The sequence below is a fragment of the Chamaea fasciata genome, unplaced genomic scaffold, assembly GCF_029207755.1.
Source record: "Chamaea fasciata isolate MVZ Bird 193981 ecotype frontalis unplaced genomic scaffold, bChaFas1.0.hap1 SCAF_1, whole genome shotgun sequence".
NCBI lineage: Eukaryota > Metazoa > Chordata > Aves > Passeriformes > Sylviidae > Chamaea > Chamaea fasciata.
Genome location: NW_027094086.1, coordinates 140,404,485 through 140,420,482, shown reverse-complemented (window position 1 = coordinate 140,420,482; position 15,998 = coordinate 140,404,485). Strand labels below are relative to the sequence as shown.

General features: G+C 38.3%; 1 protein-coding gene across 2 annotated transcripts in view; it reads right to left on the bottom strand.

Moving 5' to 3' along the window:
• Positions 1 to 5,707: 5,707 nt before the first annotated feature.
• Positions 5,708 to 15,998, bottom strand: part of CCNY (cyclin Y) — a 119,049-nt gene continuing 108,758 nt past the window's right edge. For both annotated transcript variants that reach the window (XM_066200337.1, XM_066200345.1), the window contains 2 exons: positions 14,192 to 14,354; positions 5,708 to 8,422 (listed from right to left, as the gene is read on the bottom strand). In XM_066200337.1, the coding sequence (XP_066056434.1) occupies positions 8,306 to 8,422; positions 14,192 to 14,354 (280 nt within the window). In that variant the 3' untranslated portion in view covers positions 5,708 to 8,305. The remainder of the gene's footprint in view (positions 8,423 to 14,191; positions 14,355 to 15,998) is intronic.

Sequence of the window (15,998 nt, the reverse complement as noted above, 5' to 3'; positions counted from 1 at the left end):
ATTGCTGAAGTATGTGCAGATAAACCAGTGAAACCAGGTCAGACTGGAAGGGACCTTGACCAGCCTGGTCTAGTGGAAGGTGACCCTGCCCATGGCAGAGGGAGAGACTGAGATGATCTTTAAGGTTCCCTTCCGACCCAAACCATTCTATGATGCCTACCCATTGTCGGTGTAATCTAACACCAATTGAGACATTGCTCTAATGCAATATATCACGTACTGGAGCAGGGAGGAGGCCCAGCTAGGTGTGTTTAGAGCTGCCAGGAGCTCTGTCCAGCAGGCAGATCCCCAGACAGCAGCACAGCCTGCGCTGACAAGTACAGCCAGGCAAGATGCAGAGGCAGATGCGAGAGATCCACACAGGGGAAAACAGCTGCAAATCTGTGTTAGGAGAGAGATGCACTGGGGCTGCCCAGTCATACAGACCCAATTTCACTTCACTGTGTCCCGTACACAGACATTGGACAACACAAACCAGTGCAGACCCACAGAATTCGAACTTTTCACTGCCAAGAGTGGCAGCTCAGGCTTGTGGCTGCAAGGATGAGCGTAAGGAACTTGTGGGGTGGGAAGCCTGAGTTCCTCACCTACCCCCTCAGTCTGGTACTGACTCAGCTCAAGGGCAATTTTCCACTGCCCCAAGAGATCCTCTTCCCCCACCTTGCTGCATCACCCACCATTTTGTATTGCATTTCGGCCTGATTTCCCTGGGAATGCACATCAGCCCTTAAAGGGTTGGTGGGGTTGGGGCTTTCTGTTCAAATCCTGAGAAATCCTGCATTCAGGAGAACACAGGACACTCAGCAACAGATGCTGAAACTGTTTCTAGGGACACTTCATTAAGAAGAAAAGCTGAGGGAGATTAGAGTCTGCTCTAATTTTTTTTCTCTAATTGTTAGAAATCAAAACTACAGTCTTCTTTTATTCTCTGCATCCCCAATCCTCTGAAGCTCTCAGTTTATATTGAAAGTATTAGAAATCTGTAAAATTTCTTACAAATATTGGAAAATGGTTAAAAGTTCATTGTTCATGTAACAGGATGAAGGGGACAGGGCAAAACCCTGCAATCTGCAATCTTGTATCACTGGATTTACCTATTCTTAGTAAGTCAAAGATAAATGCATTCCTCGGGGGGCAAACAACAGGTTCAAATGACATTTTAAATAACAGTTTTTCTATTAGCAACTGCCATAGAAATTCCTTTTCTAATGCAATTAAAACCAAAAATAAATGCTTACATGCATACTCGTACAGAGTTGACAAGAAAAAGCTCAAGTCTGAAATTATAAAAAAACTCTGAAATGGAAAAAATTAAGATGCTGCTTTGCTATCTATTTCAGAGAAAACTTAAAACTGATTGCTTGCCCTGGTTCCTTTTTCTAAGAGAAAATTATTTTAGAAAAGGTTAAGGGAAAATGTCACAGCTGGGAATCAGATATCTGAGCACACAGTTTCAGCTAACACATGGTTCAGCTATTTGCACACTTTAAGGGGCAGAACAACTTTGTTCTGCCACATGCCAGCAAAACAGAGCAGAACAAAAAAAGCCTTTCTGATGTACCACAATGACAGGCCACAGAAAAGCAACGATTTCACAGTCTAGATTTCTCACAGGTCAGAAACATTGACAGTGTTTTCACTGAGATTCATGATTAAATGGGGAAGCAGAAGAATCAGGCCAGTCCTTTGATCGCTGAAGCTCGGTGTCAGGGTGACATGACCACAATTTCTCCAGATGAAGTCAGTACTGTCTCTTTATGCTTTGTAGTATTTATTTCTGTTCAGCTGAAGGAACCATTGATCCAAAGCCTTAAATCAGGCAGATCTGGAAGATCACCTTACCCAACAGCACTCAAAATTATCAAGATACACCCAACTATTTTCCTAGGTTACAAGAATCATTCCTCTACTTTCTCAGAGGACAGACTTCGAATAGGTTCCCTACAGAGCACTGGGAGAGAACATATTCAGACCATGGACTCATTCCTATGGCAGAGTGTGAGGTACGTACCTGTTTGCAGTAATAACTTAAATATTTTATGTTACAAATGCTGGAGGTGATTTACACATTTAAACCATTCTTGCTTTTGTGCAAAGCAACAATGTAAGTTGGAAGACAATTCTCCATCTCTGTTCAAAACTTGCTGTGCAAAATTACTGTAACTACAAAGGACTTGAGATTGGGTTGTTATAACCAGGGGACAGGGGATGGGAGGTTGTTCTCTGCAATTCTCACCTTCCCAGCCTGTGACTTCAGAAGTGGGACTGACCTGTGCTGGAAGTCGGCACAAATAGGAGACTCCCCTTACATAATGATCATACTGATGAAGCCCCACAGCAGCATCAGGTTACCTCCTGCAGCTTTTGTACTTAACAGGAACCCTTACTACTTTTTTAAACTTTCTTTTTGTAAAGTCTACCTTCAAGTATTACTGATTGTATTCTAATACTTAACAATGTGTACTAAGCTTTTGCCTAAACAGGATGACCTTTTACTGGAAGGCCACAAAAGGAAAAGGATGCTATTATGGAAGTAAGGTGACCACCAATACTTTCCAAACACTGAAATCGTTCACCAACATCAAGAGAGCTCTGCCATTCTAATGCTTATGTTCAAGATTATTTGGTGTATGTATTTTACATGCTGTTCTGTACCATTTTGCTCAGTACAGCCTTGTCTTCCTCCTCCCCAGATCTATGGCAAAACACTCTGCATATTCTCTCCCACTGAATAATCCCTTAAACTCTTTGCCCAGGAGATTTAACACCATCACACTTCTCAAAGTATCATCAATGCCTTTTGGTATTGACAGCATAAAAGGTACGAATACTTTTACCCATCTTTATTTCCTGGATTATTTTTTAAATATACACACTTAATTGTGCCGCACAGCCCTTCTAGCACACCAATCCCCATTTTATTGCCTTCTCTTTTTTCTACAGCAGGATGTTTCACTTGCCTGAAATATATTAAATGAGAAGTATGTGGCCTCAGGATGATCTGTATTTCTTAAATGTAAGACAGCAAGGGTATCACAGCTGCCAGTTCCCAAGATACTGTTTCCATGGAGAATAATTTATATTAACCTCTAAAATACAAGGGCATGAAAACCCAGAGCAGTGAAGCAAGAAAACCTACAGCTAAGAGAACTAGCTCCATACTTAAGTGTGCGGTGCAATCTCTTACATGAAGGTGATGTCTTACTCTAATGCCTGTTTAGAGAAGACCTCATGTCACATGAGCAAGTCTTCATCTGCTTTTCAAGGATTCACTTCACTGCCAGTGAATTCAAATGGGGGGCAGTGCTAGTTCCAGAAAGTGCTATTTTCCAGCTTCAAAGTTTTATTGCATTAGTTACCACAACACCCTGGTCTATGTGTCAGAAATGCAAGGAAAAAACATCTGAAACTAAATCAGGTACGTTAAGTAAATTATGTAAGTACATTGGGAAACTGTATTTTACAAAATACAACTTCTGACATTTTGTTGTTATTTGCTGCTCTCCATCTGTAGAGACTATTGACATCTTGAGCTTTACCAACTCTTTAACAGAGATTCTGGACAACTCATAGGTATATGGCCACATTTCACCACACCAAGAAGCTTGCTTAGCATATCTTCACCAAACAGTATCTCCAGGTGTAACAGCTGAAAGTCTCTGCTGGTAATACTGAAACACAAGGTGTAAAGGGCATGAAAAAAACAATCTTTTTTCCCACCAAATTGCATCAGGCCAACTACTCTAGAAGGAACACAAGAAATACAGTATATTTGTCCTGCTCTGTCACCTGCCTTTCTTCAATTTGCCATCCTGTTCCTTCTTTCTTTAGTGGGAAGAGCCCAGTGATCCAGGCCAGGCAACAAATAGACTCACACCTGGCTTTCTTAGCTATAATCATCAAAAGGCTTGATTTGGAAGGGACCTTAAAGAGAATTTAGTTCCAATTCTCCTGTCATGAACCCTTCCAGGGATAGGGCATCCCCAGCTTGTCTCGGCAACCTGTTCCAGTGCCTCAATGCCCTCAATGCATTCAATCCTTTTCATACAGTGGTTCTGCAACTCACCAGTTACTTTTGGTGGATTCTTGTAAGATCCAGAAAAGTAGGTTCACACACAGTATGAAACAATGCTTTTCAGCATCATAATTACATCTGCTATCACTATTGCTTTCCTTACGAGCAGCAGCTTTTCTTCTCTCGTTTCCCTTTTTAAAGCATTTTCACAGAACAGTGGTCACTACGTATCTGCCATCATTACCTTCAGTTTATGCGGCTCAGTCTCATCAGTTCTGTGGTTTCCTCAAGATGGAGTTCAGTTGACGAGACAGAAGATAAAAACAGCAGAAAGACACTTACCCAAAGGCACTTTGGGGGTAGATACATTTCCACGTACACATAAGTGCACTCACACAGGTATGTTTGTGTTTATAGTTGAGCTGATTTCTCAGAACCCATTAAAGACAGTAACTGAGAACTTCACTGCAGAGTGGACCAATGTTGTCAATAACTGCCAATTCAAGTAAAAAAAAGTTCTGATCACAGAAAAATATGTTTTACACAGAAGTGAGGAAAGTGCTAAAAGCTAGGCTGAGTGGATTCCACATGAAGATGAAGAAGATCAAGAAGCAGAGTCTGCAGTGGATATACAGCACTTCAGTTGGGAGTTTAAACATGTCACTGACAAATGAAATGCTCATTACCAACTAAGGATGACTGTAAATCATTTGTTGCTTCAGGTGTTAAGATTCTGGGGTTTTTTTCTGCTCTTTCAGTTCCTCTATCCCCTCCCACATGCTGCTATTTTTATATATAGCCAACACTACCAGATGTCACTTTGTCATCTGCAACCATTACACCATTCCCCTTTTCTGATGAGGATTTTGTTGCTTCTAGTCTTTATATCACAGCTAGGGTTTCCGGCATTAGGGGAGCTGGAGAGAAAGGTGCTAAAACACAAAGTCTTAGTTCAGACTCCATAAATGTAAACAGCAATTATGCAATATATGCTAATTTCTGTCTCTCTAAGAAAAATCCCAAAATTCTTAACAAAAGAAAACCATTTCCATGCTATAGGATAGGATTTTGCATATTTTTTGCAATAGAAAATATGCATCATTTGAAGAGCTGACTGGGTTTGTGGGAAGGTGGAAAAAGGTGATTTGACTGTTTTGTTTCTGCACATTATCCCATGACTCCAGTGCTCTCAGTCCCACATGACAGTGTCTGACAGAATGATATATGTCACTGACAAACAAAGAAATACAAACAGCAAATCAGATATAAAGAGGTCTGCAGGTGGAAAGAGGAATTACGGAAACAACTCTGGGCTGCATAGGGATGAATGATTAAACCCTTACAAGGGTGCAATTAAAACCCCTTTTTCAAACATTGATCCAATTATTAACGCATAAAAGACCAAACAAGTGGCCCACTGGCTCAACATATAAAAATAATTCATTAAGACAACGATACTTGAAGGGACAGGTTTATTGTATCTCCTACACCTTTTCAGTTCTGAGCCGGTGACCAAAGCAATAATGAAAACCTTAATCCAGAAAACATTTACAGCAAAACACAATGTCTTTGTGCTGTTAATTAAAATGTTATGTGGTTCTCCTCCCTTCTTACATCTCTGATGATTCTCTAACTTTGCAATGGTATTTTCCATACAGCAATGATGAAAAAACTACACTAAACACAACATAATCCTAAATAATAATTAATTTTTAATTACCTGGTATAGAATACCTTGCAAACAAAAGACACTTTTCAGATTTACTGACAGGTACTGTATTTTTTGGCAACCCTGGAACAAACCAGAAGAAAAAGCAAAGAATTATTCTATAACCATGAGGGAAAGAAACATCCATCTAAATGTAGAGGATTCATATGGTAAAACTAAAGAAAAAATCCACACTTACAGCAGATTTTTTTTTTAATTCTTAGTGCAAGAAACATAACCAAGTTAATCACAGAATCAGTACTAATTAAGAATATGGAAAATTCTCCTATACAGAGGTAGAGTCCAGTGCACAAGGCTAAAACGATATTCAATAGTCTAAACAAGACTGAACCAGGTTTTACGGAATCCACTTTTTAAAGTATCAGACTGTATGTACATACATACAATAAATAGACTATACAATCTTTAAAGTAGTTTAATAAACTTCACAAAAATTATAGTAGATGCATTGATATCTTTACATAATCCAAAGTTCATATCTCTATCACTCAGAAATGGATAAAACCAATATTCCTGATATCAAGTTAAATGGAAAATAGTTTAGCAAAGTGTTGATAAATCAAAATATTTTACATATTTTAAAGCCTTAATTTATGCTTATAAAGGATGAATTTCAAATGCTCTGAAAATGTTCCTTTTGATACTATCTGTAAAGAGGTTCCAAATGCTGTAATTTGTTATAAACTCTTGCCTTACATTCCATGTTCAAGGGAAAAATGGACTTGGATACTCACAGTTCTGATGCATTGGCACAAGAAGAAGTGATGAGAATTAGATTATTTTAAAGGCCCAAAGAACATCAGGAGAATTTATAGACAAAGCCTTCATGTCTCAAACCAAACCAGTCACATTGGAAAGTTAACAGGAAAGTGTTTGGTTCCACTGCTTCAATCCTGTCGGTGCCTCCCCGCCCAGAGGAGCGCCCTGGGAGTCAAGTGTGCATCTCCAGGTTGCTACAAGCCCATAGGGCTTAACAAAACAAACGTGGAATCTTTGTGGGTTACAACAGTAGTGCACAAATCAGGGACATCTGCTGCCATTCCCATCAGTGATAGTCACAAGACACATTTCAGGGAATTGAGAGCTCTCAGCTGTATCTTTCCAAACTGTGCAAAAAAAACCAAAACTGGGGATTTTATGAGGCAAATATGCTTATGCTGACAAGTTATTTTGTATAAAAAGTTCTTACAACTGCCAAGGGGGCAACAGCCACAGTAAGAGCGAAATAATAACAACAACAGAGGAGTTTAATAATCTGAGTTGGAAATTATATTCACAGTTCAGTTATTTTTAATTTCTATAAGCACCTACAATGAAAAACATGAGGGTTTGTATTTTAGCTTCCAAATCAAATCTCCTTGTGACAGATACTTTGTTAAGATTTCCACTCTGCTCTTCTACAGGCCTTCTCATTGGAACAATTTTTTTTATTATTTTTTATTTTATACAAACAGACTCACTTTGATTTAAAGTAAACATATAAAAATTGAGAATATTGCTTGCAACAATGGACCTGGAGGTGAAGGAATGGACTTGTCAAGCCATACAAAAAAAAAACACAAACTCCTTCAAAATGGATGAATTCTGCTAAACTTCTAATGCTATGAAAATCCGCAAAAAGGATCACAAGATCTGTTGGAAATTTCAGAGATTTGGCCCAAGTCTTATCATCATCATCATCTCAAGACTTTAACAACTGTATCTTTATATTATGGAAAAATAAATGATTCCAAGAACTCAGGAAGGCACACGCACCCAAGTATACTATAAATAAAACACATCATGAAATTACGAAGATCTTCTGATCCCTGTACACACTTTTGGTTCAGCACTATGGTCAAGTTCTCTCTTTTGAAATACAATAAAAGGCATACAAGAAATGTAACATATGCATAATAATTAAGAAGAAGAATGCTAATAAGACAGGTTACAGAGAAAAGTGCAGTGAAAAAACCCAACGCTATTTATTCAGGGGCTTGTGCTACTGTAAATACAGACTTTGTATTTTCTGCTGTGCAAGGGGAAGAATTTATCCTGGGAAGCAGCAATGAGGAATGCAAAAAAAAAACCAACAACAAGGACAACAACAAAAAAGATATTAAGAGAAACCTTTAAGATGGAACTCTCCCAATGTCATTCCTCTAGTGCACAGTCATCTGATTACATGTTTTTTTCTCATGCTGCCATTTCCCTTCATGAGTACAGTATAATAGAAAATGGCACAGTTCGTAGATATTTTTCTGCCTCTACTTAATTTTTCTGTTTCTTCTTCCAAGCACCTGATTTGCTGTTTCCTCATAAAAGTGTAAAGCTGTTAGTGGAAGTGAGAAAATAATTGTTGCCGATCTTCTCTCCCGATCACCAATTTCTCCATTTCTCCTTCCGTTAGGTATTTCACTCGTGTGCTACACAATGGGGAGGCACTGTAAAGGCAGCTTGACAGATTTAAAAATAAAAAAATCAAAAGTCTTTTTTTTTCTTTATCCCCCCGTCCCCAGCCCACTCTGAAAAAAATGGATGGATGAAACAGTACATCTGTAGGAATATTCCAGTCTCCTCTGTTAGGAGATAATTGCAGGGGACCATCTAACCACAGTCAGATTGTCAGCACTGACTGACCGTTTCTTTGCAGCTTTCCTGAAGTCTTTGTATTTATCCTCACATAGGCGAGAAATGGCCTGCAAGAGAAAAGATGAAAAAAACCCTCAAGTGCATTGCCCACAGATGTACAGGTAAAGCAAGACCAAATGCAGATTCCTACACACAGGTGAAATTACAAAAGTCACTTCATTAAGCAAAAAGCATGAAGACATTCTCCTCAAATCCAAGTTTTCATTTCATTAGTCTTGGAAGGAAGACTTCCATTAATTACCCCACATGGCAACTTCAGAAGAACTCTGCATACCCCAAGCCTTTTCTTTGCAGGTGAACCATCACAAACCTCACTGAGGGAGCTGACAATGCTTATCCATTTCTACAAGGTAACTGATGTGTCATCCTTCACAGATGAAAAATCATGGAAAAATTAATAGAACAACTATAGAAACTGTAAGTGTACTTGGAGAATTTAAAAATCGTGTGGCTCTTAAATTTTTAATTTCCTAAAAATCTTCAAGTAGTAATTATATTTTTCTCTGTCAAGAAATGGCCTTGCAGAACGCTCGCCCTGCTTTGCCTCCTGAGCTGATGTTAACTCACCTTTCAGCGGATGACCATTTCTATGTGACCAGGCCATCTTATATAGTGCCAGAGGGAAATGAAACTCATATTCAGAATAATTTAATTCATGTTATAAATACATAGTCATTTTTAAACCTTCTGAAGAGAGAGACAAACACTATTCAAGTGTCAACTCCTTTTATACCACCCTGGAGTTAATGTTTGACGTTTCTTTTACTGTTTTTAGTGAAGTTTAAAAATAGTATTTACTATGGACCTCACATGCACGAATTTACTGTTCCCTAAAATAGCCTGTCTATTAGAGTTCATATGGCTGGGACAGGCTGTGGTTGGCATCAGTAGAAATGTTAACTCTGGCAATCAAACTGCAGAACTGCAGAGAAAGCTCACTGCAAGGAGTACTCAAGGTCAAATTCAAAAATATGACAAACTAAAGCAGCATTTTTTATTTACTCAGGAATGCTTTCAAGTTGTGCCTTAAGATAAGATGTTTAATAAAGAGTGCTGTGCAAACAAACCCAGTAGAAATGTTTGATTATAACACAAGGCATTACAAATAATTAAACAGCCAGATTCCATGGATCATCATTTTCTCTCTTGATCTTTACTTCTATAGCACAGCAAGTTGTAGCAGTGAAGAGTCCTTCAATTTGAATAGTCCTGCAAAGACCAGAGGCAGGTATGGCAGAAGCAGACAGCTCATACATCTGAGAGCAAGTTCACCTAATGCTCTGGTCAAGCCAGCCACAAAACATCATTAAATTAGAAAACAAAACTAAACAAACCCAAGCCCCGAAACAAGATAAAACCTACCACCACCAAGAGAACAGTTTCTACTTTTCAGTTGAAAACTGCATATTTTTTTTAACACTACTCCTGAACACAGTTTTCCTTCATGGTGCACACAAAGAGAACAACAGAATAAAATACCACAAGTATACATATTGCTGTTTAGACCATAACTGCTTAATTTTTTTTTAAATTTAACCAGCAACTTGATGGACTAAGAGAGTTTATGCAATTAAATCAGATTTAAAATTCAATAGGTTAAAAATGTTTATCCATGAAATAATGTGCCAAGGCATGGCATGACAAAGGAGTGTACTGAGGTGGAGCTCAGCTTCCTTCAGCTGCCAAATCAGGCTATTATTACCTTAGGCATCAAACAGTCAGAGAAGGTAATCACTTCAAAATTGCCTGTGTGACACAGGGAAATTTCTGTTCTGGCACTAGGTCAGACAAAATGAAATGCTGCTTGGAAGTGGCACTTAAAATTTGGCATCTCTAGGCTATTCTGATGAATCACATGGATAAGAAACACACTGCCATTTAAAGCAGCTCTGCATCTAAAGATGCCTCTTCATTTGCAAGTAAGTTATAAAATTGACATTTGGAGCATACTTGGCAAGGTAGTTAGCCAACTTTAGTATAACATATGGGGAAACAAGACAAAAGCAGAAAATTGTAAATATTTATTATTGTTCTTCAGTTAAAATAAATAAAAATAGCTATAATCACCTTCCTATCATCTGGTAATTCTGCTGCATCTATTGCTAGAAAGAGAAACCAATTTTTGACAGGTGCAAGGGACCATTTCTCATGTCAAATCAAAACATTCTTAAAACCCAGCAACACTGTAACCCATCATGTGAAATTTTGTTGGACTCAGCTGTAATGTATACATTCAGCTAGAATGCAGACACAGATATATTCTTACATTATATCCATGCATACAGAACTCAAGTCAGTTCCTCTGCTGAGTTAGATGACTCTTCTAGAGATTCCATCACTGGAGGAGGGGACAAGTAAGGAGGAAGAAGTCTGGAGAATGGCAGTAGTAGCAGTAGTAATAGTAGAAGCAGCAGTACAAATTTTGGCTGCATGCACGTTTGTGCAGGGCAGGAAAGCAGCACGGCTGGTTATGGCCTCACTACCAGGAATGCACAAAGGCACAGACTGCGAGTGCTGCACACCCTCCAAAAACTCACAAACCAGAGGAAACTTAGCAGGAACAAACAGCAGGTGGTTCTCCTTAATTTATAAAGCATGAAAAAAGCACAATTGATCACCCCCAAGACCTAAAAAGGTGAGTTTTGCATTGTTTTGCTCTTCCTTTTCCTCCTGGCTTTGAGGGTTCTGAACATAAAAAACACACAGACTTGCAATCAAGTCACTGTGACAATGGAAAGCTGAAGGGATATAAAGACACTTCTCTGCTTGGAACTTACATGTTTTTCTCCTGGTTTTGTCTGTTTGATCTATGGGACTGTATCTCCTCAGGGTCAAGGAAACAGCACATATTTAAAAGGGTTTGAAGTATGTGCTCAAGTACCATCCGAACAATAAAGATCTCAGTCAACATATAGTCAGTTAAATTGGGAGTGCACTAATGAATGCTCTTAGAAAACCCTGAAACAAGCAGGGTGCTAAGATGACAAGCAGCAACAGGACTTAACCCAAAGAGGAGAATCTGACTCGTATTTAGCTCAGTGCATGGGAGAAAAAACAGGTGTAAGAGTAGGAAATTACGAAATAGTGGATTAAGGCTGGACACCCAACAACCTTCTTGGCAGAAAAAATTCTCCCATATCAGAAAACAGTTCTCAGGAAAAGCAAAGGAAGCCTTGACATTTGACATAATTAAAAGAAAGAACAAAACACACTATAACATATGCTGTTTGGAACAAACAGCATTGGCAAGTGGACAGACTGGATGATCTAATGAAAGTTTATTTGCCATTTTTAACTTGCCTGATTCCATAAAACAGGAGGAAAAAAAAACAAGAGGGGTCATAAAAATGGTTTCTGGCTACTAGATGGACTGGTATAAGAAATCCAGGACACCTTAGTCCACAGATAATTAAAAGATTTTTTAAAAAAATTATTTTCATTTTGTCATTTAAAAAACAAATCTGCTTTTTAAGTGTCAATTGTAAGAACATTAAGTAAGAGCAAACATCCACTGGAGACGCTTGAGAAAGTGACATAATTCTTAACAAGCACTGCAATCTCTCGTAACACCTCTAAGCTGATGGATCTTGCCCAGCATTTCCTTTTGATGTGGTACATTTCTTGCTAGCCTTGTCCTTGGTCTTTTTACGGTGTGGTTTTTTTTTTCATTATCATGGGTTTGTCAACTACACAATGTTTGCAGAAATCGCAATGCAGATTCTGCCATGTCAGATCTCATGCTTCTGCTTTAGATATAAAAAAAAATAGCTTTAAAATGCTAAAGTAACAAAAATATCTTATAATATAGCTATTTTTCTATGCAACACCTTTTATGATGTCAAATGCCAGTAAGTTGCTTTAATCTTAGGACTGAGCAAGGTCTTTTTAGTTTATCACACAAGGCAAATCCTTCCACTGTATGAATACATTTGCTGTGAGGCTGTTGTCTTTCATCACAGACTGCAGCTTTTCTCTCGGTATCAAAAATATCACAGCCTGTGTGGTACTACATCTACTCCACTTGACAATCCAGGCAACTGTTCTAAAACAGAGAACTCTGGTCTGAACAGCACACGAGAGACTACAGAAGTGCTGCAAATGCATTTTGATGACTCTTGGCAAGCTAAATGCTTAACTGTGCTCAGGGAACTGGGCTATAAATTATGCTGTCAAGTAGTTTCAAGGGCACACTAATGACAACCGCACACTGCCAGGGAACAAGGCAGTTCCCTTCCTTCTGGCCACAGAATAGAGGCAAGGAGGTGGCAGACCAAACTGGTTTCACAGCAGTTACTCTTTCTCTACCCTGAAGACATCCTCTGGCTAGCAGGGTTATTCACAGCCAACTTCTGCTGGCAGCTCAAAGCACGCCCAATGGGGAAATTTTTAATAATACAGATTTATTGAAAAAATATTCCATTAGTTCTTTTTAAGTATGCCTTTTCTTTAGCTGGTACAGAGGATTTGCCAGTATTATCTGGCTATTTACAGTCATTTCCCTTTTTTTTTTTCTTCTAAGGTTTCAGGAACTATCATTGTTACATTCATTTGTAACCATACATTGTGTGTGATATAGACTGACAGTTTTAAGAAACTGTGGGCTAAATCAAAAGGTAATTCAGTTATATTTGATATATGTAATAGCACTTATTATCAAGACTCCCATAACTCAGTAAAGCGTCTCTTTTCAAGTAAGATTATAATCCAAATGGATTTTTTTTTAAAATATTCTCTTTAATAGAAACAAAATCTGATGCAAATTTAGATCACGCTCCATACAGAGAATGACATTCTTATTGGAGCTACCTGTGAAATTTAGGAAGAATATTTAGAAAGAATGAGAAATCCAACTTAAGTGAAATTTGCTTTGATTCTTTCTCCACCACTTTTAGTTCCCATTAGAGCCACAAACAAGTCAATTAAGCTTCCCACGCACCATTTCCCCCCCACAAAAACGTGCATAGAACTGCCTGCCTGTTCTAGAGGAGTACTAGGAATTTCAGAACATGCAAAGTTCAGTCTAACCAAGAGGCAAACAACCTCCAGTGCAATAATGTTATGTAATTAAAGATGTGTGCTGTTAAAAGCAGCCAGCATCTAATGAAAATTTTCAAAATTAGTAACAAAACGCACACCCAGTGCAATAATGCCCATATTTGAAAAACATATCCGAAAAAAATGAGGAAAAATATGTTGCAGTCTTGCAAAGGGCCCACAATTAGCTGATAATTTAAATTCCTCCCATGTCTGTGGCATTCACAGGTCCAGACCATCCAACAGTGCTTCTGGCATGTGGTATATCCACATTTCATAAGCATTCATGACTTATTCACTGAAGGCATGTGCTCATTTCTGTTCTCCCTTCACTGAGAAAAACACCATGGGAGATAAACTCGGATCCACATGAAACTGAGCACTTGCAGCAGAAGAACATGGAATAGCTATTTTCTGCAACACTTGTTAATATTCTGTCATTTAAGGTGGATAATCAGTTTTAAGAAACCAAATAAAAGAACAACACTAGACTGTGAATACAATAATTATAAATCTTGTGGGTACTTCCACCAGGCCAATACGGACAACTGCAACTGAAAAGAAATGGAAAGCAAGGTAAGGTATCAAGAAAACTGGGTCAAAAAGTTTTCCCCACAGCCATGAATACTCAAAGCATAAACAAAACCATTATGAAAATCAGGCTCATGATATTCTAATATCTCATGGGAGTATCTGGGAAGAGATGGGAGAAGGAAGAAACAGCACAGAAACTCCCAATCCCCCGATACATTTAACACTGAGCAATCTAAAAGGAGTCTTACCTCAAGTTTACATGCCCTGTCCCTGCTGAGGGGCTCCAAGGGAAAACTCAGGTTATTCGCTTCTGCCAGGGAACGCAAATCAAAATAATACTTGGCATAAACACTGGAGGGAACATTAATATTGAACTGTAACAGCTCAAGAAACTGGCGTTCTAGCTCATTCCTGTGGAAAGAAGATAAACATGGAAACGTGTTTCAAACTGTGCATTCTGAATGTAATTTTACTTTAAATTGCAAATGGTATAAACCAAGTTCATTTTTTATCCTTGGCAGATGCAATTATCCCAGCCTAAGGTTTGACCTTCTCTACCAAGTTCTATCAGTGTACTCACACCAATGAGGAATATGAGACATGCTGCACCTAGTAGCTGCTACTGCAATGCCAATCAAATCCAGACACAAAGTTTTGCCAGTGAAGGGCACCTTTATCAGTTTAGCTAACACAATTTCGGAAAGAAAACCTAGCAGGGAAAAAAAATTCTCGCAGTTTCTGCTTTACCTCCACTAGGTGGGTCTGCACACACAGCTATGCCACAACACACACACACACACCCCTGCCCTAAAATTGTTAGGCTCCTCTCATAAACACTGCAAATTACTCTAACACATAAATTACTGAAGAACTTGTTTACTCCCTGCAGCTCTTCGTAATCAATCATTTAGAATTAGTCATGGGAAACGTGAATTTTTCATCATACTCTCTTTCTGAACAGAATAAAGCAATTTTTCCCTTAGACATGCAACCAAAATTCACAGTGGTGATTAAGTGTCGAGCATCTAAACAAAACGTGTTTGTCAAAATACCTGACAGGAATAGAGTTCCTGTTTGAGCTCTGTTCCCACCCTGTAAAACTTTGGTGTACAAATACATTATTCCCTGTACCAACACATTAAAAGGTACATTGAGAAATAAGCCAAATAACAAAATTAAGGACTGGAGATTTTCATAAATTGCACAGTAATCGGACATCCTACTTAATACTTATGCAGGGACATACAATACACTCAAAACGATGATTTCAAGATATGAGAAATAAAAAAAATAAATGGGTGGTGAAAGCTACCAATGTTTGCTGAAGAGCCTAGTGACTGCACTGCTATGCTACCAGCAGGCATTGACTGATGATTATATTGTCTTTAAGTTACATTTTGACGGCTGTGCAAGTGTGCAAGGAATATGAAATACAAGTTGCACAGTTGGCAATAGAAGAGAAAGGATCTGAAGATCTGGTACAGTAATTTTTCAATGCTGAATTATTTTTCTCCTCACTTTTTACTCTTATATAATTCTTACATCATAATCATTGTCCTTCCTTATCCTCACTCCTTAAGCCAAAATTCTATGTTTACATAATGATAAATATTAATTAATACTAAAAGACTAACAAAAAGCTGGATATGGAGTCTTTGACTTCAATTCACATTATTGAAGATCCCAACTTAAAAATCCAAGTAAAAAAAGTTACACCTTAAGATGCCTATAAATAGAAACAAAATATTACCTTTACATGTCCTTTTATACTGCCAAGATTGTACATTCTGCAAGCTAAGACTAAAGTTCTATGTAAACTGATAATATAAAGCCTATTTGGTGGCACAAGACATTGGCTGTACCCCTTTTGAAAAGCACCCTCAAAAATCTCAAATACACAGCCTCAGTCTTATTATCCCTTACCTCCCAGACTTTGAAGTTGGATCAGTATATTAGCTACAGATCATAAAGGACAAAAACATGCAAATATTTCTTACTGAATTTATGTAGTCTAACTAACCACCCTACCCTGTTTACCCCATACACCTCCCCCAG